The sequence below is a fragment of the Dasypus novemcinctus genome, chromosome 6 (assembly GCF_030445035.2).
Source record: "Dasypus novemcinctus isolate mDasNov1 chromosome 6, mDasNov1.1.hap2, whole genome shotgun sequence".
NCBI lineage: Eukaryota > Metazoa > Chordata > Mammalia > Cingulata > Dasypodidae > Dasypus > Dasypus novemcinctus.
The window spans coordinates 117615887-117642771 of NC_080678.1; the positions used below are offsets into that span (position 1 = coordinate 117615887).

Consider the following 26885-nt stretch of genomic DNA (forward strand, 5'->3'; position numbering starts at 1 on the left):
TGGGTGATGTATTCCTCCTGAGGCCCTGCTGTCTGAATACATCTGATTTTTGCCTTTGAAAAACTGTTTATGTGTAGAATTTCTAGATTGAAATTTATTTTTTTCATGATCTTAAACAATCTTTTTCCTTCTAGCATTGCAGTTGAGACATGTAAAGCTAGGATAGTTCTCTTCTTTATGAATAACCTTTTGTTTTCATTTGGAAGGTTTTCAGATTGATTCATTGTCATCAGAATTAAACAAAGATAAGCTTCAGTGTGTCTTTTTCATTAATCATTAATTCTAGATTAGTGTTTTTTTTTCTTTCAAGACTTTTAATATTATTCACTCCTCTCTCTTTTTTAAAGTTTTATTGAGATATATTCACATACCATAAAATCTATCCAGAGTATATAATCAATGGCTTTTGGTATAATCACAATGTTGTGCATTTGTCACCACAAAAAAATTTCAGAACAATTTTATTACTCCAAAAAGAAAAACCCTGTACCACTTAGCAATCGCCTCTTGACCCTTTATCCTTCCCCAGCCCTACATAACCACTAATCTGATTCCGTACTTATAAATTGATTTATACTTACATTTTATATAAAATCATATAATATTTAGTACTTTGTATCTGGTTTCTTTCATTTAGCATAATGTGTTGTGTTTTTTTTGCCTGATATTAACATATTGTATCATTAACATACATTTGTTCAGTTTCAAAGAAAAGCAGTGTTATATATACAGTATTACTCATATTCATATTTCACATGATCCCCTCTCTTCCTGCTTGTATGGTTTTTGATGAGAAGTCTACTGTCATTCTTATCTTAGTTCCCCTCTAGGTAAGATGTGTTTTTCCCTTCTGTATTCTTTCAAGATTTTTCCCTTTGTCTTTGGTTTTCTGCACTTCAATATGATATTCTTAGATGTGGTTTTCTTGGTAGTTATTCTCTTTGATGTTCTCTGAGCTCCCTTTATCTGTCATTAATTTTACAATGTTTTCAGCTATTATTACTTCCAGTATTTCTTCTGCTCCATTCTCTTTCTTTTTCTGGTATTTCAGTCATGCATTTATTATACCTTTTGATGTCCCCAAGTTCTTGAATGCTCTCTTTTTTAATTCTTCTCTTTGCATTTTAGTTTGTGACATTTCTGTTGACACCTTTTCAAGTTCACTGGTTCTTTCCTTGGCTTTGTGTGATGAACCTGTCAATGGCATTCTTCTTTTCTGTCACTATGCTTTTGATTTCTAGCGTTTCTGGTTGAGTTTTTCTGCTTACATTATCCATCTGCTCTTTTTTTCTCCCCTCCCCTCTTTTGCCCTACTGTTTTTTCTGTCTGTATCCATTCGCTGTGTGATCTTCTGTATCTATTTCTCATTTTGTCTTCCATCTTTCTCCTCTAGGATTCACTGGGATTCAATCCTGGAGACCTGTGATGTGGAGAGAGGTTCCCTGTCAATTGTGCCACCTCAGTTCCTGTTCTCTGCCATGCTTCACCTTGACTCTCCCTTTCGTTTCTCTTTGGTTGTGTCATCCTCTTGCTGTGTGACTCACTTGTGTGGGCATTGGCTCCCTGCTCGGGGGCTCAGCTTATCACCTGGGCACTGGTTTGTCACGCATGCACTGGCTTACCATGTGGGCACACACGTGGGCACTCGACTCACTACATGGGCACTGGCTCACCACACGGGCACCTTTGTGGGCACTCGGCTCACCATGTGGGCACTTACTTGGCTTACTGCATGGGTACTTGACTCACCATGTGGGCACTCAGCTCGCCATGCAGGACTTGCATGAGCACTTGGCTCACCACATGGGCACTCAGCTCACCTCATGAGCACTCGGCTCACCTCATGGGCACTCGGCTCACTGTGTGGGCACTTGGCTCACCATGCTGGCACTTGACTTGCCATGGGGACACTGGCTCACTGTGCAGGCACGCTTTCTCGTCTTTTTCACCAGGAGGCCCTAGGGATTGAACCCATGTCTTCCCATAAGGTAGTCGGAGGCCTTATCACTTGAACCACATCACTTCCCTCCATCTGTTCTTCAAGTATTAATCGTAATTATTTTAAAGTCCCTGTGTAACAATTCCAACATCTGTACCACACCTGAGTTTGATTCTGATTGCTTTGCATCTTCAGGGTAAGTTTTTCTTGCCTTTTGGCATGTCCTGTCATTTTTTGTTGAAAGCTGAACATGTTGTATCTGGTAATAAGAACTGAGATACTAGGCTTTAGTGTGAGGATTTATGTGAAATCTGCCTAGGAGTTGGGCTCTGTTTAATGTTTGTTGGACCTATAGGTGGGAGAGGCTTCAGATTCCTCGAGTGTCCTTGTTTTTCCTTCCCTCTTGACTTTGCACTTCCCTCTGTACTTCCCAAGACTCTGTTGAGAAGTCTGTCTCGCAGCTCTTGGAGCTGACAGCCACTGTTCCTGCACTGAGCCCTGCTGGTGTGCTGTAAGGTGGGGCAGGGGAGCATTCTACAGCTCACGCTTCACTCCGCCCTCTGGTGGCCATGCCCCTGGGTGGTGACCTTCACAGTGTTACTGATAAGCTGAAAACTTCCTCCTAGCACCTCCTATGTGGACTTTTGTCCTGTGTTCTAGAAGTCTGTTCTTTATTTTAGTAATTTTCTTCTCAGTATATGTAAGAGTATCATTGGAATTAAAAGCTGATTTTCTTCCATTTCTTGCTGTAATTTTGTTTTCTCCATGTTCAGTTGTTTTGATTATCTTAGTTCTTATTGTTCTATTTCTAATTTCCCTAAAATATCTGCTTCATTTTCTATTCATTTTCTGTAAGTGAAAAACTAGTGGTTGTTTGGGTTCCTACTAAACTCTTCTCTCCTGGGTTTAGTGTTCCCTTTCAGAGAATTTTTTTCTCATTCTTCATGGCCTGGGCTTCTCCCAGGCTCCTGAGGAGGGCTCTTTCAGATCCGGTACCTGCTCTTCTGCCCCCACAGGCTCTTCCCTTGGGAGCCGTCTGACTCACTGCTGGCTTCAGCTACCACTGAGATGCCAGCAACTCCCCCAGGCCTTAACTTCATCCTGGGCTTCTGTTCTGAGCCCCAGAAGCATCCCTCCAGCTGCCTCCTGGGGAGCCTGCCCTGCTTTTCCCAGAAACACTTGAAGCCCAGCCTCTTTCTCTCCACTTTCTGGTTTTGCAAATGGTACTGGGTTTTACCTGGATGCTCATAAAGATACCCTTGGTGATCATTTCCCCATATTCCCTTTATAGCATGAGTCAGGCGCCTGATTTTTGGTGACTGATGCATCATATCCCTGTGTATCATCTTTCCTCTGCCCCTCCATTATTACTGCCTGAATCAGCTCTCTTACTGTCCTTTGCCCTCTCTTTTCCCTTAAGCCAATCTCCACTGTCCTTCTGGCTCAGCGCTGACCAATAGAAATATAACATGAGCCCACACATTAAAAAAAGGAGTGAAAAAGAAGCAAGTGAAATTAGTTTTAATAACCTATTTAATTTAAATCAGGATACAGAAAATAATACATTTCAACATGTAATCGATATTTGAAAAGGCACTCTCAGTGAAATATTTCCTTTTTTTGAACTAAGCTTCTGAAATCTGCTGTGTATTTTATACGTATGGCACTCTCAGTTTAGCCTAACGACATTTCAGTTGTTCAATAGCCCATGTAGCTAGGTGCTACTGTATTGGTTACCACAATTATACATCATTGCTCCTGCAATGCAAGTGTGGACATGGAAGTCCAGTGTTTATTTCATGTCTTTACTGGTGCTAATATTTGTACCTATGATTTGAGATGTGGGGCTGTATACCCTAAGGCCGTAAATCCTAAGGTGAAGATAGTCTGAAAGCATGGTTTCTGGATCAGCCGCAGCATGAGCATCACCTGCTAACTCGGTAGAAATGCTTGTTCAGTTATTCACGAGGCAGTCCCTTTGGTTCTTTAGGGCCCATTTTATGAGATCGGTTTTGATATGATCGTATTTTACCTTGTTTGCCTAGTCTATAGATAGGTCAAACCTGATCTGCCTCTTTTAAAAAAATTTAATTTTTCAATTTTTAATTTTTTCTTTACTAGAGAAGTTGTGGGTTTACAGAACAATCATGCATAAAATACAGGATTCCCATATACCAGCCCACCACCACCACCTTGCATTGGTGTGGAAAATTCATTACAACTGATGATAGGACATGTTAATAATTGTACTGTTAAAGTCCGTGGTTGAACTTAGGGTTCTCTGTTCATATAATACAGTTCTTTAATTTTTAATTTTACTTGAGATCTTGGGGCTGGGGATTGAACCTGGGACCTCAAATGTGGGAAGCTGGCACTCAACCACTGAGCCATATCGATCTCCCCTGAGTTAGTTTTTTCATTCATTTATTTATTTATTTTTAGGAGGCACTGGAAACTGAACTCCAGCTCTCCCATGTGGGAAGCAGGGGCTCAACTGCTTGAATCACATCTGCTCCCTCCCCCCTTATTTTTTTTTTTAAGGATTTTTTTTTTATTTAATTCCCCTCCCCTCTCCCGGTTGCCTGTTTTCTGTGTCTTTTTGCTGCGTCTTGTTTCTTTTCCTTTGTCCGCTTCTGTGTCTTGTTTCTTTTCCTTTGTCCGCTTCTATTGTCAGCGGCATGGGAAGTGTGGGCGGCGCCTTTCCTGGGCAGGCTGCACTTTTCTTTCGTGCTGGGCGGCTCTCCTGAACGGGTGCACTCCTTGCACGTGGGGCTCCCCTTCGCAGGGAACACCCCTGTGTGGCAGGGCACTCCTTGCGCCCATCAGCACTGGGCATGGGCCAGCTGATCAGCTCCACACGGGTCAAGGAGGCCCGGGGTTTGAACCGCGGACCTCCCATGTGGTAGACAGATGCCCTAACCACTCGGCCAAAGTCCGTTTCCCCCCCCCCCCCCCTTATTTTTGTTCTTCTCTTAGTCTTGAGGGATTTGGGATGATGCCTGCTCTGACTGCTTCAGGCTGAGAGGGGTCTTAGATATCATGGGGAAGAGGAAATACATCTCTGAGAAACATATTTGACAAGTGCATTGAAAATTACAGGTTTGTATAAAAAGAGTAGAAGAATCATGATTAGGGGAATTTTAAATAAGTATAACTGTTATATTTGGGAAATAGATTTTCATATTTTCCCAAATAGGGCCCACCAAGGGTTGATTGCATGAGTCTTTGTGGCTTGCCTATGGTGTCTGGATGTCCCTAGAGCCCTCAGGAGCACTTTTTTTTTTTTAAAACATATTTTTTTATGAAGTTGCAAACCTACAAAACAATCATACAGGTGTATAAAATCTGAGGAGCACTTTTGATTGAGGCTTTGTTTAAAAACTCTGTTTTATTTAATATTTTCCCCTTTTGGTAAAGGTCTTTTTCCAGATGCACTGCTGATTAACACTTGGTAATAATCCCTCGATGCCAGGGAGGCTCATGCCCAGAAGTCATGTCCCACTTTGGGAGCAGGTGGTGAGTTTATTTGCAGAGCTTGGCTTACAGGGAAGTCCTCCACAAGGAGGTTTTCAGGAGGTAACTCTTAGGCATTGATTATAATTAGGCTTAGTTTCATTATTACAGGAGTAAGTTTCATAAGTGCAAGCATTAAGATTGAGGGCTTGGCATATTGGACTGTTTTCTTTTATTAGGTAAGGCTTATGTAGTCCAGAGTTTGTTTTTTGTTTTTTTTACCATCTCATTTGAGAAAGAAGCAGGACTTCCCCAGGATGAAAGTTTAATATTTTGATAGCTACTGTATGAGCTTCTACCTATCCAGAGAACATACCTATGACAACAAGAATACAGTTATACCCCATTCAGGTATACTTGTACTTATGGCATATATTTGTTTTATAGCTCCTGAACAACCTTTTTTTTTTTAAAGATTTATTTGTTTATTTGCCCCCCGCCCCCCATTTGTGTTCACTGTCTGCTCTCTGTGTCCATTTGCTGTGTGTGCTGTGTCTTCCTGTCTTCTCTTTAGGAAGCACTGGGAACTGAACCTGAGACCTCCCATGTTGGAGAGAGGCATTCAATCACTTGAGCCACCTCAGCTCCCTGCTTTGTTGTATCTCTCATTGTCTTTCCTCTTTGTGTCGCCTTGTTGCATCATTTTGTTGTGTCCGCTCACCATGCCTGCCCATTGGGCCAATTTTGCTGTCTTGCTTGCCTTCTCCAGGGGCACCAGGAACCAAACCCGGACCCCCCCATGTGGTAGGTGGGAGCTCAATCACTTGAGCCACATTTGCTTCCCCAAACTTTTAAAAAATCATGTCAGTTTATTCCATTTATCAGCATAATCAATGACATATCAATTTGAAATTATTTTTTTTAAAGATTTATTTTTCATTTATTTCTCTCCCCTTCCCCCTTCAACCCCCGTGTTGTCTGCTCTCTGTGTCCATTTGCTGCGTGTTCTTTCTTTGTCTGCTTCTGTTGTTGTCAGCAGCACAGGAATCTGTGTTTCTTTTTGTTGCATCATCTTGTGTGTCAGCTCTCTGTGTGTGCGACGCCATTCCTGGGCAGGCTGAATTTTCTTTTGTGCTGGGCGGCTCTCCTTACAGGGTGCACTCCTTGTGCGTGGGGCTCCCCTTCGCAGGGACACCTCTGCGTGGCATGGCACTCCTTGTGCGCATGAGCACTGCGTGTGGGCCTGCTCCACACGGGTCAAGGAGGCCTGGGGTTTGAACCGCGGACCTCCCATGTGGTAGACAGATGCCTTATCTACTGGGCCAAGTCTGCTTTCTCAATTTGAAATTAAAATGAATTTTATTTATAAAATGTTACAAATATTTTATTTATATAAGCAAATCAGTATTAAAACAGGGACACCAGTATCATTGTTATGTTGAATTCATAGCTAGAGGAAGAAGTATAATTGTTTGGATGAGAGGTGAGACAACTTCTTAAAAGGTATTCTCCAATCCATAGATACATGTTTACCTTCTCAAGCAACACATATTAACAGTGAACAATTATATAGTGTTTGCCAAGTGCCGGATACTCTTGAACTTATTTTACAGATTTTAATTTGAACCTCTCATGGGAGATAGATACTATCATTATTCCAATTTAGAGATAAAGAATCTGATATAGGGAGGCTCAAAAACTTGTTCAAAGTCAAAACTAAGAAGAGGCAGAGATAAGATTCAAACCAGGAGACTAATCTGAGGCTCCTTGCTGGCCAACCAGGCTATAAACTCTTTCTTTTCTTGGAAAAAAAAAAAAGATTTAAACCAGAGTCCATTCATTTAAGCAGAATGCTGTTCTATCTCTCCTGCACAGCAATTACTGTACTAACAGGTGAGAGCTTGTAGAATTTTGATTTCTTATGAGTATGGAAAGCATTGTGATAAACATTGCACTAGCGTTTCCAGTTTAGTTTTCATAAATAAATAAAGCCAGCTTTCTGTCATTTTCTTTGCCGAGTGGAAATGACAAATCAATACAAGAGAAAAACAGGAAAACTACCAGTTAACAACAGAGATTCTAGGAATTTCAGAAAAAAAATAATAAATGATACATCCAAACACGTGTTGGTCCATTTAAAATTCTCATTCTGATAAGCTAGAACTCACTTCAGTATCTCTAGAATGTTCCCCCAAATTTTGAATGATATATTTCTGTATACCATGTGTGTATGTGTGTATACGTACGCAATTATGTGTGTGTGTATACGTACGCAATTATATATATACACACATATATAATAGAGGTTCAAATGGTGAAAACTTTTTGTTCTTTGAGGATGGGTTTTATCTAGGGATAATAAAAATCTTTAGAGCTAAGGTGGGTGGGTGAGGTAGAGTTGGGCAATACTGATTTGAAGTGAATTTAAGTTTTCACTAAAAATAACGAAATGGACTTTTGAACATTCAGTTACCACCCTTGACATTTTCTTTATCTAGGATCCAGATCATTTGGAATTGATTCTATTATAAAGTAAGTTTTTCTCTGCTAAATTATTTCTGCCTCTCTCAATTAATGAGGATAGTAAGTTGGAAATTTGGACTGTAAGTTCTTTGTAAATGGACTCCATATGGTTTTCTGGATTATGCAATAATGTTTACATATTGTGGTAAAAGGAGCCCTCTCAAATAATGCTGTGAAAATGTAGACATTTTAATCACTCGGTTAAGTCCTTCATATACAGTTCATCAGAAGAATTTTCCCTTTTCTACTTGACTGCAACTCAGTTTTCCATGTTTCTCACATTTGTGGGGAACAATCATTTACACACTTGAAGAATGGTTGAGGGAAGCAGATGTGGTTCAAGTGATAGGGCTTCTGCCTACCATATGGTTAGATCCCTGGGGCCTCCTGGTGAAAAAGAAGAAGAGAAAGTGTGCCTCCGTGGCAAGCCAGCACCCACATAGTAAGCCAGTGCCCACATGGCAAGCCAGTTCCTGCATGGCAAGCTGAGTGCCAGTGCGGTGAGCCAGAAACCAGGAAATGAGGTGGCGCAGCTAACAGGGAACCTCTCACATCAGAGGTCCCAGAATTGAATCCTGGTGAATCCTAGAAGAGAAAAAAAAATGAGAAGACCAAAAAAAGAAATAGAAGCAGATGTGGCTCAACTGATAAGAGTGTCCACCTACCATATAGGAGGTCCAGGGTTCGAACCCAGGGCCTCCTGGCCTGTGTGGTGAGCTGACCCAAGTGCAGTACTGCCGCACAAGGTGTGCCATCTCATGTGGGAGTGTCCCGCACATAGGGGAAACCCAAACACAGGGAGTGTGCCCTGCAAGGAGAGCCTGTCCGGCACGAAAAAAAGCGCAGCCTGCCCAGAAGTGTGGTGCTGCACACACAGAGAGCTGACACAGCAAGATGATGCAACAAAATGAGACACAGATTCCCAGTGCCATCGAGAATGCAACTGGACACAGAAGAATGCACCGCAAATGGACATGAGTGCAGACAACTGTGGGGGGGGGGGGGGTAGGGAGCCGGAAGGGGAGAGAAATAAAAATACATCTTAAAAAACAAAAAGATACAGACTACCACACAGTGAATGGATACAGACAGCAAAAGCAGGGTGGGGGGGGAGGGGGACAGGAAGGGAATACATAAATATATATTGTGAAAAAAGAATGATTGAGGTCCATTTATAATTTGAAAATGAACTCTTTAAGGAACATTGTTGCTGTAGTGGCAGAGATGGCCTTTTAACCACTGCTGCCATCTGCTGGTCTTTTGATTGTTAGATCTTAGAAAGAGCAGGGCCTAATCCTCCCGTCAAGATGATACAAAATATAAATATCATTAACAGGTAGTATTTTAGACTCTGTATTTCCTTAAACAGGAAGATATCCCACACTGGAGTTATGAATCCTGGATCAGCAATGATGATTGGAAAACTGACCACACACTTAAGAGAGTGATTAGTTAGCGATTAGCTAACAGCAGGTAGCTATTGCCCAGAGGATTCCTCAAAGGAATCCTCCTAAGATTGCTTCAGAATATAGTTTAGGACTATTTTTCATGGCTATGTAGTAAGCCAAAAAGTAGACTGTACTTGTGAGAAAGATGCCACTGAAGCGTACGAAGACATAGTCAAAATCGTATTGACTTGCCCCTACATATTTACCACCATTTTGTCTACTGTGGTCCTTGATATAAATGACTGGCAAATGTGGATCCAGAGTATTCAAGCTATCACTGTGAGACTACAGCCCACTGTGTGGTGTAGCACTGTAGAAGGTTTTTTTTAAAACCTATTTATTTCTCCCCCCTTCTTCCCCTGTTGTCTGCTCTGTGTCCACTCGCTGTGTATTATTCTGTGTCCGCTTGCATTCTTGTCAGGCAGCATCGGGAATCTGTGTCTCTTTTTGTTGCTTCATCTTGCTGTGTCGGCTCTGCATATGTGTGGTGCCACTCCTGGGCAGGTTGTACTTCTTTCATGCAGGGTGGCTCTCCTTGTGGGGCGCAGTCCTTGTTAGTGGGGCTCCACTACATGGGGGACACCCCTGTGTGGCACGGTACTCATTGTGTGTGGCAGCACTGCACTTGGGCCAGCTCACCATAGGGCCAGGAAGCCCTGGGTACTGAACCCTGGACCTCTTATATGGTAAGCCAACGCTCTATCAGTTGAGCCACATCTGTTTCCCACTGTAGGAAGTTTATCCACCCAGTAATATTCATACCAGTTATCTTGAGTTGGTTGATTGCATGTTCTGTGATTAACGTGTGGTATCTGTGGTATGTCTGTTACTTGGTATTTCACTTTTGACAAACAAAAATATGAAAGCATTTCCTACTGATAGCCCAGCTCCAATGTAATTAGCAGGGGTTTTGATATTCTTGTGCAGCCATTCCAAACCAGCCAAGCCTTGAGCTTGCCCAGCCAGTTAATCCATTACATGATCCTTAGATTAAGATTCCAAGGCTTAAACTAATTTTTTTTTTGAGGTACCAGGGCTGGGGACTGAACCCAGAACTTCGTAACTGCTGAGTCATGTTGGTAACCCTGAGTTGGTTTTTTCATTTATTTTGCTTATTGTTTGTTTTTTTTTTTTTAGGAGGCACCGGAACCCAAACCCAGGACCTCTTGTGTGGGAAGCAGGTGCTCAACTACTTGAGCCACATCTGCTCTGTAAACCAGTGGTTTTGATAATTGGGACAACAGCTCTGTTCTCTGTTGCCCAAATGCAGCTGCCAAGCTTTGCAAAAGGCCAAAATTTAGGGCTAGGTAATATCAGAAATTGACCATCTAAGGCAATCAACCATATGGCAGCACAAAGAACCCACTGAAGAAACATTCCATTGCCATTATCACATTTTTATAGTGCTAGAAAGTTTGAGCCAAACAAAATGACAGCTACAGAAGAAGCGATGAAACCAGTGGCCGGAGCTGTGGCTTATTGCTCAGGGGTCCTGTAGTGCCCCCAGGGAGCTGGTTCACTGTAGTCTCGCTGTCCTTTCAAGAGCGTTGGGCTGCAGGCAGGCAGTGGTGAGGCTTGCTCTCGACCGGCACACCTGAGCTCCGCCTCCAGAGCACCGGTGGGGAGCCAGCACTCTCACTCCCTTTGCTCCCTGGGGCAGCCTCACCAGGCTTTCTCTGAACAAACTTCCTTGTATTTGTATTACTAACCACACACCTGAGTTCACTGTGGTTTCAGTCCCTTGTTTTATACTCTAGCTTTCCTTCTAGGAACATGTACATCCCAAGATGCAAAAATAAATTTTTAAAAATTATTATTAAGGAAGTTGCTACTTGAAAGAAAGAAGCTAGTTTTATTTATTTATTTAAGGAGGTACTAGGAATTGAACCTGTGACCTTTTATATGGAAAGCAGGCACTCATCCACTGAGCTATGCCCACTCCTCTGTCACTTTTTAAAAAGTTATTGTTTTTGGATGCTGGAGACAAACATCTTTATTAAAGATACTGCCCCAAATTTGACAAACATTTCAAAACAGATTTGTAAACATAATGCTTGCCTTTACAACTGGCAGCACTTTGGAAAGACAATACTAAATGACAGTACAACTTGAATTAACATTACTTCAAATTCCTTATATTTTTAACCACATAATTTATGTTCCCACATGATGAAACAAGTGATAATTTAAGTCACATATATGCCCCATGAAATGAAAATGTGTGCTGTTTTGATGAATCACAGTATGATATGTTTAACTATATCTGCTTTTTAATAATCCTGGTGCCCAGGATAAAACAAACAAACAAACCAAAAAAAAACCTCAGATATATATTACATGTAGGTAATAACCTCTTTGCATATGTGTCTTCAAAAAATACTTTGTAGAAGTGGATGTGGTGCAAGCAATTGAGCCTGCTTCCCACATGGGAGGTCCAGGGCTCATTTTCTGGTACCTCCTAAGGAAAACCAACAAAACATTATAGCAGTATGTAAGTAGGTACCTGCATGTTTAATTTTATACTTTTGTTCCCAAACTGTAGGCCTCTTTCATTTTAATAACATAATGATTTTACCTAACATTATTAAAGCTGACAAACTGTTGAAATGGAAATGCATTGTCTTCTGCAATAAAGTAACAATTTGACAGAAAAAAGCCCTTGTAGTAGCATCTGTCAGTTATTTAACCTTAGCATTTGGTCTTCTAGGAGTTGCAGCTTTTTTTCTGATGCTTGCTCACATCCACATAACCTGTACACACACAGTTCAAGCACACGCTTCAGACTCTGGTAGGTGTGCTTCCTGTTGCTCTAATCAAGTGGGAAGCGGTGTAGCTTATGTTTAACCACACTATGTACTCAACTAGTAAACACCTTAAGGCAACCATTGCAATGAGGAGTTAACTTGCAGGCAGATTTACTGTTCTAGATCAAGTAAGCCTGTATATACATATGTGTATGTATATCTACGTACGTACATATATACTTAGTTTTTTGTATTTTGTGCGCAATTCTAATCATTCTACAACTTATGGCAAAGAGTTCACATTAAGAAGGGTCAGAAAATCGGTTTATGTTTATCCTGAAGCATTTGACTTTGGATATTATTATTATTATTTTTTATGCACACAACATTGAAGTGTGAGAATTGGGTTCCCAATATCTTACAAAAAAATTCCTAGTGACAAACATAAGTTTTTGATGAAAAAAAATGACTTGACGTATAGATACTGTATCTCCCCTATCTGCCTAAAATAAAAGATTTCTTATTGACATAAACACAAGTCTTTAGGGGAAAAACAGGACCAGAGAAAGCTTCAAAAATACAGGGAAGTGAAGTAAAGTGGAAAAAAAAAAAGGGAACTCAAGTTTACTAATACTGAAACTTTCAACAGGCGAAATTTCATCCTTTTGGAATCTTCATGCAACTCATTTGGAATTTTAATTAAATAAACTTAACTTTATTCTCATCTTCTGGCCCCAGCAGAGTTCTAGTGCCATGACTCTGCTTGCTGTTGGTCAAATTTGCCTATTAGTCTTTTAATATGAGCCAGCTTATTATGAAAATTCATCTGTATTTTTCTTCCTGGTAATTAGGACTAGACTGCTTGATCTTCTGATACTCTTGTAAAACTTCATGAACATTCTGATGCTTTTTTGAGCTCAGAGAAAGGTACTTTCATTTTGCACCAAGTCTGATAAATCTAGCCACAGTCTCCATCCTGGTCTGCAAGGCCCTGTACTCATAATACTTGGCATTGAAGTCATCCCTGTAATTCTGGCATTGCTCATAGGAGACAATAACAATATATTTTATCAAATAATCTGGGAGTGCTGGTGTTGAGGAAGACTCTTTTGAGGCAGCACAGCTCTCTTTAACTCCTTCATTGGAACGTGACTGGAGTTATTTAACTTGGCAAGTTCCCTCAACAGTCTCAGTGTCATTTCTTTATTTTTTTCCAAACAAATCAGTTTTATTGGTACGTACCGATAAAGCATACAGTTCATCCAAAGTGTATAATTATTGGTATTTGGTGTAATCATGTAGTTGCGCATTTATCATTTCAGTCATTATTGGAGAATTTTCATCATTCCAGTAATAATAATAATAATGAAAAAAAAAAAAAGGAAAAAAGCTCTACCCCTTAAAAATTACCTCTCAATCGTTCTATGCTTCCCCTGGCATACACATCTGCTATTCTGTTTCTGTTTTTCAATTTATTTCTATTTCTATTTTCCATAGATGGAGTCAAACAATATGTAGTACCTGTTGTCTAGTTTCTTTCTCTTAGTAGATACTACTGTTTTTTTAATTTAAAAATTTATTTTTATATAAATTGTTACAATTACTCAGTTAAAATAAGATAACCACAATAACAATAAATCTACTTTAGTTAGCAGTTACACTCCCCCCACCACCTTATTTTTGTTCATTCTTCAGTCTTGAGGCATTTGGGATGATGTGCCCTCTGACTGCTTCAGGCTGAGAAAGGATATAGATATTATGGGGCAGAGGAATGAAATAGTTTTGCTTGCAGTTGGAGATATCCCTTGTTTTGGGGCTGGGACTGGTCAATCACTGTCATTTTGTTAGATGTCCAGGAAAGGCCCTAAGAACAGGAGAGTAGGAGTTGGCCACATAACTTGTAGGATTTCAAGGCTCAACCAGCGTAGGAGCAATTGGAAGGCTTTAAGTCTTAGAGAAATAAACTTAACAAGTAAGTGGAAGGTAGAAGAGTCATGATGAGGGGGTTTATAAATGGATAACTACCATTTTGACTAAAACTATCAGAAGGTAGTCTTGAGTCTTCTGGCCTTCTGAGTGCTAGGGGAATTGGAGTTAGAATTCATAGTCTAATAACTCAGCACTACCTCAGTTGTCGTTTGTAACTCTAACTAGTATGAAAATACCCAACGAATATCTGAACATTTTTATATACCCTATATACATGGAACAGCAACAATCCCCCAAGTGCAAGGGCAATGACCAGTGAAGAAGGATGGTCCAGAGCCCTTGATACTGATGACTATGCTTATGAGCCTGCATGCCTGAAGTTTTGACTAGGCCTAGAGCTGCAGAGTGCCTAAGAGTTACCTCCTGAGAGCTTCCGTGTTGCTCAAATGTGGCCACTCTCTAAGCCAAACTTAGCGTGTAAATGCATTATCTTACTCCCAGCATGGGACTTGACTCTCAGGGATGAGCCTCCCTGGTACCAAGGGATTACTACCAATCACTAGCTAATGATGCAATTAGAAAAAGACCTTGAATAAAAGGGGAATATTGATAAAGACAAATGAGATTATATGGCTAAGAGTCTTCAAAAAAGAGTTGGGAGGTCATCAGAGGGGTCGTGCTTATGCACGTCTCAGCAGGATCCCAGAGAGAGCCAAAGTAGATACAATTAGATAGAATCCCAGGTACTGTTGCTCCTGAGAGCTATGGAGACACACAGGCTCTATGGTCATGGCAGATGGCCCTGGAGTTCAGTGCCTTGTCAGTGGGCCCTACTTTGTAATTTGTGTTCCTGAGTGTGATAGAGTTGGACTCAGATGTGACCTTTCTACACATGCCTCTTCTGTCACTTTTACTGAACCTGTGGTTGGTACTGGGGTTGGTGTATACTCAGGAAACTTGAAGCTCTGGACTGGGCATGTGCCAGCTGGGTCCTGAGCCTGAGCAGAGTTGTAACTCCTACTCTCTGGTTCATTGGACTTACCCAGGCCAACTAACAGGGAGGTGAATATGGTCAACCCCCACAACAGGGAACTGAGAGTGCCTACAACTGCAAGCAGGAGAATCACATCCATCAGCCATGTGGGATCTAAGCCCCCTCTAGATTTCAAGGTGAAGTGGACATTACTATCCCAGGGTCCACAGGATGGAGGAATAAAATATTGATTAGAGTGGACTTACTGGTATTCTATTATAGAGCTGTTGTAACTCTAGCAATGAAATTTTATCATTGATGTATGTGGAGAAAATGGCCTTAGTAGTTGCTGAGGGCAGGGAGAGGGAAGAAGAGATGTGATGTGGGGGCATTTTTGAGACTTGGAGTTGTCCTAAATGATATTGTAGGGACAGAAGCTGGACATTATATATCCTGCCATAACCAACTGAATAGACTGGGGAGAATGTAAACTACAATGTAAACTAATACCCATGTGATGCAGCAGTACTCCAAAATGTATTCACCAAATGCAATGAATGTGCCACAATGATGAAAGAGGTTGTTAATGTGGGAGGAGTGGGGTGTGGTGTGGTGTGGGATATATGGGAACCTCTTATATATATATATATATATGTTTTTTTTTAAAGATTTATTTCTTCATTTATTTCTCTCTCCTCCCCCCTCCCACCCTGATTGTCTGTTCTCTGTGTCTATTTGCTGTGTCTTCTTTGTCTGCTTCTATTGTCAGCAGCACAGTAATGTGTGTTTCTTTTTTTGTTGCATCATTTGTTGTGTGAGCTCTCCATGTATGTGGTGCCATTCCTGGGCAGGCTGCACTTTCTTTTCACGGTGGGCGGCTCTCCTTATGGGGCGCACTCCTTGTGTGTGGGGCTCCCCTACATAGGGGACAACCCAGTGTGGCAGGGCACTCCTTGCATGCATCAGCGCTGTGCATGGTCGAGCTCCACACGGGTCAAGGTGGCCCGGGGTTTGAACCGCGGACCTCCCATATGGTAAACAGACGCCCTAACCACTGGGCCAAGTCCGCTTCCCTCTTTGAGGCTCTTTAAAACATAATCTTTTAAGGTATATGAGAGGACATTAGGATTCAGATTGGCTACCTATTTCAGAATTGCTCTGAGGAAGTTCTTGTCTTTTTAATTGATGCCATCTTTCTGCAGTGGAGCAAGCAGCTCAGGTTTCTTGTAGGCCTTCAGTGCCAGTAAATGAATCACTTTGTCCCTTTATGGCTGCTGAGAAGCACTGCTGCTGCTGTGTGTCTTTTGAATTGTATTTGTAGGGTTCATGGGAGTTGACCTTTTTCTCTTAGGTACTGCATCTGAAACATCTTGAGCTGCTTTCTGAATTTGCACTCTTTTTCCTACGTATATGGCTTGATAACCATATATGGTTTGATAACTTCTGTGCTATGGTTGTGGGATTTCTTCTCTGCCTGGATCATTCTTTCTTGTGTCATCTGATACCAGTTGTTTGTTGCACAAATTAAATTTTTTAAATCTTGTTTAAATCCCATACATTTGAGCTGGGAGGCTCCAGAGCTGGAGAATGTTTGCTGGATGCAGTCGAAACTGCCTTGAGGGTTATCTTTACCCACATTTGACAAATAAAAGCTAAAGTTATGTACTTCTTTGGGGAGATTGCTTGTTAGGAATTTTGATGAGTCCTTGGAGCCCTTGGAACTGAATCGAAGGTGAAAAAGGAATTAAATTTTTGTGGCCCTGGTAGGTCTCTGGTGCCCCGATCGCCGTCTCAGTGAGGTTCATGTGAGTACAGTGATACTGTCCTGCTCCACATGCCTGCATGGCAACCTAAAGTGGTCCTCCTCCTGCAGGCCTGCTGCCATCTTAAAGGCCACAGTGTGCCACAGCCGTCACTGTGACAGCCATCCCACTTCTGGCATACTGTAATTTAGTGCCACTTGTTTTTGTAAATAAAGTTTTATTGGCACACAGAAAAACCCCCGTGTTTATGTGTTGTCTGTGGCTGCTTTCATGTTGTAATGACAGAGCTAATTAATTTTGACAAGAACTATATGGCTTTTAAGATATAACTTACTGTATGGCTCTTTATGGAAGTTTTTCAACCCCATCTCTGGGTCTAGTTTTCAAACTTTAGTGTCTATCTGAATCACCTGGAGGGCTTGTTAAAACACTCATTGCTAGGCCCTATTCCCAGAATAATGGATTATGTAGCTGTATTATTAATTAATTAATTTTAAGATTTATTTTTTATTTTTCTTTCTCTCCCCCTCCCAGTTGTCTGCTCTTTGTGTCCATTCACTGTGTGTTCTTCTGTGACTGCTTCTATCCTTATCAGTGGCACCAGGAATCTGTGTTTCCTTTTGTTGTGTCATCTTGTTGTGTCAGACCTCCATGTGTGCGGCACCATTCTCGGGCAGGCTGCACTTTCTTTCGTGCTGGGCAGCTCTCCTTACGGGGTGCACTCCTTGTGTGTGAGGCTCCCCTACACGGGGGCACCCCTGCATGGCACAGCACTCCTTGCGTGTATCAGCACTGCGCATGGGCCAGCTCCACACGGGTCAAGGTGGCCCGGGGTTTGAACCGTGGACCTCCATGTGGTAGATGGGTGCCCTATCTACTGGGCCAAGTCCACTTCCTGTATATTAGTTATTTAATGCTGTGTAAAAAATTACCCAAGAAATTAGTGGATTAAAACAACAAATATTTATTATCTCATGTAGTTTTTTTTTTAATTTATATTTTTTATTAGAGTAGTTGTAGGTTTGCAGAAAAATAATGCATCTCATACCATTTTTGTGGGCCTGGTATTTACAGGTGGCCTAGCAGGGTGGTTCTGGTTGTGGTCTCGTGGTCAGCTGGGGCTGCAGCCATTTTGTAGTTTGACTGGTTTGAAGGATGCACTGCTAAGATGACTGACTTGCATCACTGGCAAATTAGTGCTGGCCTTTGACAGGAGGCCTCTGTTCCTCATCATGTGGACCTTGCTGTGGTGATTGAGTGACCTCATGGCATGGCAGCTGGCTTTTCATAGAGAAAGCAAACAGGAGGGAACTAAGTGAAAGGGAACAATGTCTTTTCTGACCTGGCCTCAGAAATCACACTCTGTTGTGATGGTTTGAATTTTGTGAATCCTAGGAAAGATTATGTTCTTAAATAATCCATTCCTGTGAGTGTGGGGTCCTTTGAGTGCATCAAATTCAGTTAAGGGGCCTTTGATTAGAGCGCTTGATTAGATTGCTTTCAGGTTTTTGATTAGAGTATATGTCAGTGAGGCATGACCCAGGTTGGGTCTCTGCCCTCTTGCTGGGTCTTATATAAACTGAGAACACACAGAAAAGACACAGAGAAAGGGTGCTCTGCCATTTTGACCCTGCCATGTGAAGGAAAGGACTCCAGGTTCACCTACAGCTGCAGAAAGATAGAGAAGCCCCAAGAGGCTCCAGGAGCTATGCCTAGGGAGAGAAGCCAGATTGCCCACAGCTGAGCTTGAGGAGAAAGTAGAGGGAGATTGGCAGACCCTCCAGGATCTGCTGGCAGCCAGCCTTTGGTGAGAAAGCATCTCTGATGGTGCCTTGAATTGGACTTTTCACTGTCTCAGAACTGTAAGCTTTTACCTCAAATTAATTTCCTTTATAAAAGTCAACCCATTTCTGGTAATTTTGTATTGGCAGCTTTAGCAACATCCTATTGGTTTAAAAATTCATCCCTATTTAATGTGGGAGGAGATTGCACCAAGGCATGAATTCTAGGAGGCCAGAATCTTTGGAGGCCATCTTGGAAGCTGGCTGCCCCAGTAGGTCTGTGGCAAGACCTGAGAACGTGGTTTTCTAACAAGTTCCCAGGTGATGCTAATTTTGTTGACCTGGGGACCCTTAGAGAACACTACCTCAAGGAGTGCCCAAGAAAATCCACTGAATGTATGAAGGAAATACTAGCATATTTATACACGGGTATCTGTATTTTACAAAAATATGAATGAGATTTCACATATATATCAATGTATAAATAACTGTGCTGGGTGAGTGCTCAAATTTTAGTTAAGGGGTAAATGATCAAACATTATGGAACATCTAAACTGTGGGATAAGTCCCCAATTACTTATAATCTTGTTCCTGATTATGTCTGTGAGGCTTTTTATTTTTTTCTTTATTAGAGAAATTGTGGGTTTAACGAACAATGGCGCATAAAAGCATTAGAAAAGGATTCCCATATACCACCCCACCACCAACACCTTGCATTGGTATGCAACATTTGTTACAATTGATGATAGCACATTTTTATAATTCTGTTAATTAAAGTCCATGGTTTAATTTAGGTTTCCTATTTGTGTAGTGTAGTCACATGGATTAAAAATTTTTTAATTCTATTGTCATATATACAATCTAACATTTCCCTTTTAATCATATTCAGATATATATTTGAGTGCTATTTGCATTTACAATGTTGTGTTACCATCATTACCATCCATTACCAAAATGTTTCCATCATTCCAAATAGGAACCCTGTACATTTTAAGCCTTAACTTCCCATTCTCTATCCCAATCCCATCCCCTGGTAACCTATATTCTAGATTCTGATTCTTTGAGTTTGCTTTATTGTTTTGAGTCAGATCATACAATATTTGTCCCTTTGTTTCTGCTTTATTTCACTCAAAGTGATATCTTCTAGGTTCATGTTGTCATATGTATCAGGACTTCATTCCTTTTTATGACTGAATAATATTCCATTGTATGTATATACCACACTTTATTTTTTCATTCATCAGTTGATGGACATCTGGGCTGCTTCCATCTTTTGGCAATTGTGAATAATGGTTCTATGAACATTGGTTCGAATCCCTCCTTTCAGTTCTTTTAGGTATATATCTAGAAGTGGGATTACTGAGTCATATAGTAGTTCTATACTTACTTTTCTGAGGAACTGCCAATCTGTCCCCCACAGTGGTGCTACCATTTTACATTGCCACTAGCAATGAATGACTGTTCCTATTTCCCTGCATCCTCTCCAACGTTTGTTATTGTCCATTTTATTAGTAGCAGCCATTCTAGTGGGTGTGAAATGTTATCTCATTATGGTTTTGATTTGCCTTTCCTTGATGGCTAATAATGTTCAGCATATTTTCATGCACTTTCTTGCCATTTGTATATCTTCTTTGGAGAGCTGTCTATTCAAGCCTTTACCCATTTTAAAATTGGGTTGTCTTTTTGTTGTTAAGCTGAAGGTTTATATATTCTGGATACTAATCCTTTATATCAGATATATGGTTTCCAAATATTTTCTCCTATTGTGTAGGTTGTTTTACTTTCATGATAAAGTACTTTGAGTAAGAAAAATTTTAATTTTGATAAGGTCCCATTTACCTATTTTTTCTTTGTTGCTTGTGCTTTGGTATGAAATCTAAGAAACCATTTTCTGCACAAGGTCCTGAAGATGCTTCCCAACATTTTCTTCTAAAAGTTTGATAGTTCTAGTTCCTGTATTAAGTTTTTGATCCATTTTGAGTTGATTTTTGCATATTGTATGAGGTGGTGGTCCTGCTCCCTTTTTTTGCAAATGGAGATTCAGTTTTCCCAGCACCCCTTGTTGAAGATACTGTTGTTTCCCAAATGAGTGATTTTTGCCACCTCGTTGAATTCTATTCCAGTGGTCTATATGTCTGACTTTGTGCCAAGACCATGTTGTACTGGTTACTGTGGCTTTATAACAAGTTTCAAGATTGGGAAGTGTGAGTAGTCTGACTTCATTCTTTTTCAAGATGCTTTTAGCTATTTGGGGCCCCTTACCCTTCCATATGAATTTGATGATTGCCTTTTCCATATCTGCAAAGAAGGTTGTTGGAATTTTATATGGGACTACATTGAATCTATAAATTGCTTTGAGTAGTATTGACATCTTTTTGTAAATTTTATTTTCATTCTTAAAGATGCATTTTATTTATTTATTCACACCCCCCTCATTGGCACTTGCTGTCTGCTCTCTGTGTCTGCTGGTCTTCTCTTTTGGAGGCATCGGGAACTGAACCTGGGATCTCCCATGTGGGAGAGAAGTGCTCAATTGCTTGAGCCACTGCAGCTCCCAGGTTTGTTGTGACTCTCATCGACTTTCCTGTTTGTATCTCTTTGTTGTGTTATCTTGTATCAGCTCTCTGCGCTTGCCCATCACACCAACTCACCTTCTCCAGGAGGCCCCAGGAACCAAACCCAGGACCTCCCATGTGGTATTTGGGAGCTCAATCACTTGAGCCGCATCTGCTTCCGAGTATGGACATCTTAGTAATGTTTTGTCTTCTAATCCATGATTATGGACTATCTTTCCATTTATTTATGTCTTTAATTTCTTTAATGTTTTGTAGTTTTCTGTGTACAAGTCCTTTGCATCCTTGGTCAGATTTATTCCTAAACATTTGATTGTTATCATAAATGGAATATTTTTCTTGATTTCTTCTTCTGATTATTAATTGCCTGTGTATAGAAACACTATTGTTATTTTTGGATGTTGATCTTGTACCTTGCCACTTTGCTGAAGTCATTTATTAGGTCTGAGAGCTTTGTTGTGGATTTTTCAGGATTTTCTGTATATAGGATCATACCATCTGCAAATAGGGAAAGTTTTACTTCTTCCCTTCCAAATTGGATGCCTTTTATTTCTATTTCCTACCTAATTGTGCTGGCAAGAACTTTCAGTACAATGTAGAATAACAATGGTGGCAGTGGGCATTCTTGTCTTATTTCTGATCTTAGAGGGAAAGGTTTCAGTCTTTCACCATTAAGATGTTAGCTGTGGGTTTTTCATATTTGCCTTTTATCATGTTGAGGTTGTTTTCTTTTATTCCTAGTGATATAAATTTTTTTAAAATCAAGAAGTGGTACTGCTTTTGTCAGTTGTTTTTTCTGCATCAATTGATATGATCATGTGGTTATTTTCCTTCATTCTGTTAATGTGGTATATTACATTAATTGATTTTCTTATGTTGAGCCAACCTTGCATATCAGGGATAAATCCCACTTGCCATTGGCATATAATTCCTTCAGTATGCTATTGGATTTGGTCTCCTAGTATTTTGTTGAGGATTTTTGCATCTACATTCACAAGAGATATTAGTCTGTAGTTTTCTTGTATCTTTATTCAGCTTTGGTTTAATGGTAAGAGTTTCAGCAGAATTGAAGTTGTCTTCTTGGAACGTTTGGTAGAATTCCCTGTGAGGCTATCTGGTCCTGAGCTTTTCTTTTCGTTTGTGTGATTTTTTGGTTTGTTTATTATTATTATTATTGTAATGAAAATGAAAATACCTTGGGTTTTTCTTTGTTGGGAGGTTTTTGATGACTGATTCAATCTCTTTACTAGTTATTGGTTTGCTGAGATGTTCTATTTTTTCTTGAGTTAATGTAGGTAGTTTGTGTGTTTCTACGAATTTGTCCATTTCATTTATATTATCTAATTTATTGGCATACAGTTGTTCATATTATCCTTTTAATTTCGGCAGGGGTCAGTAGTGTTGTTCCCCTTTTCATTTCTGATTTTTGTTATACATATCCTTTCTCATTTTTTTCTTTGTCTAGCTAAAGATCAGCTTTATTGATCTTTTCAAAGCGCCAACTTTTGGTTTTATTGTTTCCTTTGTATTTTTGTTTTCTATTTCATTTATTCCCCCTATCTTTATTTCCTTCCTTCTATTCACTTTGGGTTTGGTGTACTCTTCCTTTTCTAGCTCTTCTAATTTTGAGGTTGGGTTTCTAATTTGAAGTGTTTTTTAATGTAAGGATTTAAAGCTATAAATTTCCCTCTCAGCACTGCCTTTGCTGGATCCTGTCAGTTTGAGTATGTTACATTTTCATTTTCATTCACTTCAAGAGATATCCAAATTTTGCTTTTGATTTTCTCTTTAACCCATTGATTGTTTAAGAGTATGTTGTTTAGTTTCCACATACTTGAAATTTCCATTTTTCCCTCTGTTATTGATTTCTAGTTTTAGTCCATTGTGTTCAGAGTGCATACATTGAATGATTTCAATATTTTTGAATTTACTGAGACTTTTGACCCAACATAGAGGCTATCCATGGGAGAATGACCCATGTGTGCTTGAAATATGTATATTCTGTTTTTGTTGGGTGAAGTGTTCTATATATGTCTGTTAGGTCTAGTTGTTTTAATATATCATTCCAAGTTCAGTACTTATAGATCTTCTGACTGTATGTTCTATTCATTATTGAGAGTGGTATGTTAAATCTCCTACTATTAATGTAGAACTGTCAATTTCTTCCTTCAAATCTGTCAGTATTTAGTTCACATATTTTGGGGCTCTGCTGTTTGGTTCATATATATTTATAATTGTTACATCTTCCTGTTGAATTGTCCAAGATCTTTATAAGTATGTAATGACCATTGTAATCCCTTATAACTTTTTTTAAAGATCTATTTATTTATTCATCACCACCACCCCCATTGTTTGTGCTCACTGCCTGCTCTCTGTGTCTGCTCGTTTCCACTAGGAGGCACTGGGAACCAAACCTGGGACCTCCCATGTGGGAGAGAAGTGCTCAATCACTTGAGCCACCTCAGCTCCCTGGTATGTTGTATCTTTCATTGTCTTTCCTCTTTGTGTCTCTTTGTTGCATCAGCTCACCTTGCCTGCCCATCATGCCAGCTCGCCTTCTCCAGGAGTCCTCAGGAACTGAACCTATGACCTCCCTTGTATTTAGATGGGAGCTCAGTCTCTTGAACCACATCTGCTTCGCACCTCATAACTGTTTTTGACTTAAAGTTTACTTCATCTGGTAGTTGTATAGCCACCCTAGCTCACTTTGGTCACTATTTGCGTGGTATATATTTTTTCATCCTTTCACCCTCAACCTACTTGCATCTTTGACTTTTTGGTGAGTGTCTTGCAGATAGCTTACAGTTGAGTCATCCTTTATTCATTCTGCCAATTTCTGCCTTTTGACTGGAGAGTTTTATCCATTTACATTTAAAGTCACTATTGATAATACAGGACTTTTTTCTCCCATATTGCTATTTGGCCTTTGTAAGTCTTCTACCATTTCCCCCCAGTTCCATTAAAGCCTACTTTTATATTTATTATCTTTCTTCTCTTGTACCATATTGAGTGCCTTCTTTCTATCTAGATAAATTTTCATCTGTTTTCCTTGTGCTTACCATAGGGTTAAAATTGAACATCTTAAAGGTACAATAATCATGTTTGGTTTGATACCAACTTAACTTCAATAGCATGCATATATATTTTTCCTATTCCCCTTTGTCATCCCCCCAATTTTTTGTACTTGTTACCACTTATATCTTTGCACATTTTATGTCCAAAACCATAGATTTATCATAACTTTTTATGCATTTGCATTTTAGCACGTTATACTAATGGATGTGCATATTCATATCTTTTGTTAAGTTTGGGAAGTTCTCTGTCATTATTTCATTGAATATCCCTTCTGCCACTTTCTCTCCTTCTTTCCCTTCTGGGACCCCCATAATGTGTATATTGATATGCTGGATGGTGTCCCACACTTAATATTTCTTTTTTCTTTCTATTCCTCAACTGACTCATTTCAGGTGACTTGTCTTCAAGTTCAGTGATTCTTTCTTCTGCCAGAAATCCTGGGCATTTTTTATTTTAGTTATTGAGTTCTTCAACCTGAGTAATTTTGTTTGGTTCCTTTTCAAAATTTCTATCTCTCTGCTTAGACTCTCATATTGTTCATTCATGGTTTTCTTGATATCCTTTAGTTCTTTCTCTGTACTTTCCTTTATTTCCTTGAGTATTTTTATTTTTTTATTTGTTTAAATATTTATTTTATTTATTTCTCTCCCCTTCTCCCCATTGTCTGCTCTCTGTGTCCATTTTGCTGTGTGTTCTTCTGTGTCCACTTGCATTCTTGTCACTTGGCACGAGGAAACTGTGTCGCTTTCTTTGTTGCATCATCTTGCTGTATCAGCACTCCGTGTGCGGCACCACTCCTGGGTGGGCTGTGCTTTTTTCACATGGGGCAGCTGTCCTTGCAGGGCACACTCCTTGCACGTGGGGCACCTCTATGTGGAGGACACTCCTGTGTGAACAGCACTTCTTGCATGCAGCAGCACTACGCATGGGCAAGCTCACCACACAGGTCAGGAGGCCCTGGGTATTAAACCCTAGACCCTCCATATGGTAGGCAGACACTCTGTCAGTTGAGCCACAACTGCTTCCCATCCTTGAGTATTTTTGAATTTTTTTTAAAGGCTTTGTTCAATATGTCCACATTCTTATTTTCTTTGTTGATGTTTTTTGGATTTTTGTCCTCATCCTTTTGATGGGCCATCATTTCCTGTTTCTTTTTCTTGTACTCTTTTTTCCCATGGTACATTTTAATATTTTAAATGTTAAATTTGAAATTTACTCCCTTGGATGTCTGTTTCTTGCTTTCGTAACCAAATGGTGATCAGACATATGTTTTGAACTTCAGCCCTCTTGTAAGGCAGGCATCTAGCCAAGGCAAAAGCAGCATGCATTGTTTTTCCTGTTGTTCTGGGTCTCTGTTCTGTTTTGGGCTCTTGCTTGTTAGTTGTTTTGGAGTTTACCTGTTTATAGGAGTTTGGTTGTCCGAGAGGGGACATACTTCCCTTTCCTGGATATTTCAAGTTGGCAGGACTTTGTCCCAGACTTTCTGCCTTTGTAGTTTCCTACATTGTTTCATTGTCTCATGCTACTTTTGCCTGGAGCAAATTCTGGTAGGAGGGTCACCCCACAGAGGACTTTCCCAAGTCGGTCTTTACTAACCAAAACAGGGTCAGGGATCCACAGAACGGGTGCAGGCTGCCTCCGCATGCCCTATAGAGGGGATAAGGAAGGATGCTAAGAGCTTCTCCGATGTCCCCAAAGCTGAACATTTCCGGCCTGCCCAGCAAATATAGCCCGTCAGCTAATTGTCTCCTGCAGCCCCTGAGGAGGTGCTCCATGTTTAAATCTCCTCTGTCTGGGGAGGGTTGAAACAATGCCTGCTGCAGTCTTTGGGTTTGGGGGAGGCTGTAATGGGAGTTGAACAGTGGCTGCCACCACCTTTGTCCTGGGCTGGGTTGAAATAATAGCTGCCCTCAAGGCCAGGACCCAGCGATCAATCCAAATTGCTAATCACAGGCCATGATCCATTGATCAGCCGTGCCCAGCCCTCTTCTTGGCGAGGAGGATTTTTATGTCTCTTTCTGTCAACACCGTATAGCCAGGGGCTGGACCCCATGGCGGCCTGCAGTGAGAATGGGGAGTGCGCACTGATAGATGCTGTGAGTGGAGAGGGTGATTTACAGTTCTTTACTGTAATTTTTTAGCCTCATCCTCCCACTCTTCCCTGGATGCTGTACATAGTTCTTTTGGTCTCTGGGATTTCAAAATTCTTGTTTCAGACAGTTTCTGCCTCTTTAATAGTTGTTTTGGTAGAAGGACTGAGCCCTGGAATTCTACTCCCTGCCATCTCTCCTGAAGTTCTGTGAGGCTTTATCTTAATACATCTGAAACCCTATTCTCCTATCATCTTGTGCTATTTTTAGTTCCATTAATTTATCAAGTATTTTTATGCCTCCAAGCCCTTGTTGATGTAGTCAGTCCATATTTATAAGGAACACAAGATTTATGGGTCAAGACTCAAAGCTTTTTTTCTCAATGGAGCTCAGTCTGATAGTTCAAAATAGAACTTTTCTTCTTCCTTTGCAATTATTTGTCCACCTTTCAGATATTTTTAGCATTCTACTGTAATAATTATTGCTGATATTTATGCCTCTGACCAGATTATTTTCTTAATCATCTTTTTATTTTTAGGAATTGGGACAGCTTGTGGCATGATGACAGGACCTAGTGTGAAAATGTGTAAATAA

At 40.3% G+C, this 26885-nt stretch overlaps 1 protein-coding gene and 2 pseudogenes across 13 annotated transcripts in view; 1 reads left to right on the plus strand and 2 right to left on the minus strand.

Annotated features, from left to right (window-relative positions):
• The window catches only part of LOC131278822 (uncharacterized), a 146963-nt gene that overhangs the window by 22137 nt on the left and 97941 nt on the right, over positions 1-26885 (plus strand). For all 13 annotated transcript variants that reach the window (XR_011649106.1, XR_011649107.1, XR_011649108.1 and 10 more), the window contains exon 4: positions 23522-23598. Coding sequence is in view for 1 of the 13 variants with exons in the window: in XM_071215926.1 (XP_071072027.1) it covers positions 23522-23598 (77 nt within the window). In the remaining 12 variants the exon portion in view is untranslated. The remainder of the gene's footprint in view (positions 1-23521; positions 23599-26885) is intronic.
• On the minus strand, positions 9183-9686 carry LOC139439193 (transmembrane protein 144 pseudogene; annotated as a pseudogene).
• Positions 13041-16894, minus strand: LOC139439194 (RNA polymerase II elongation factor ELL2 pseudogene; annotated as a pseudogene).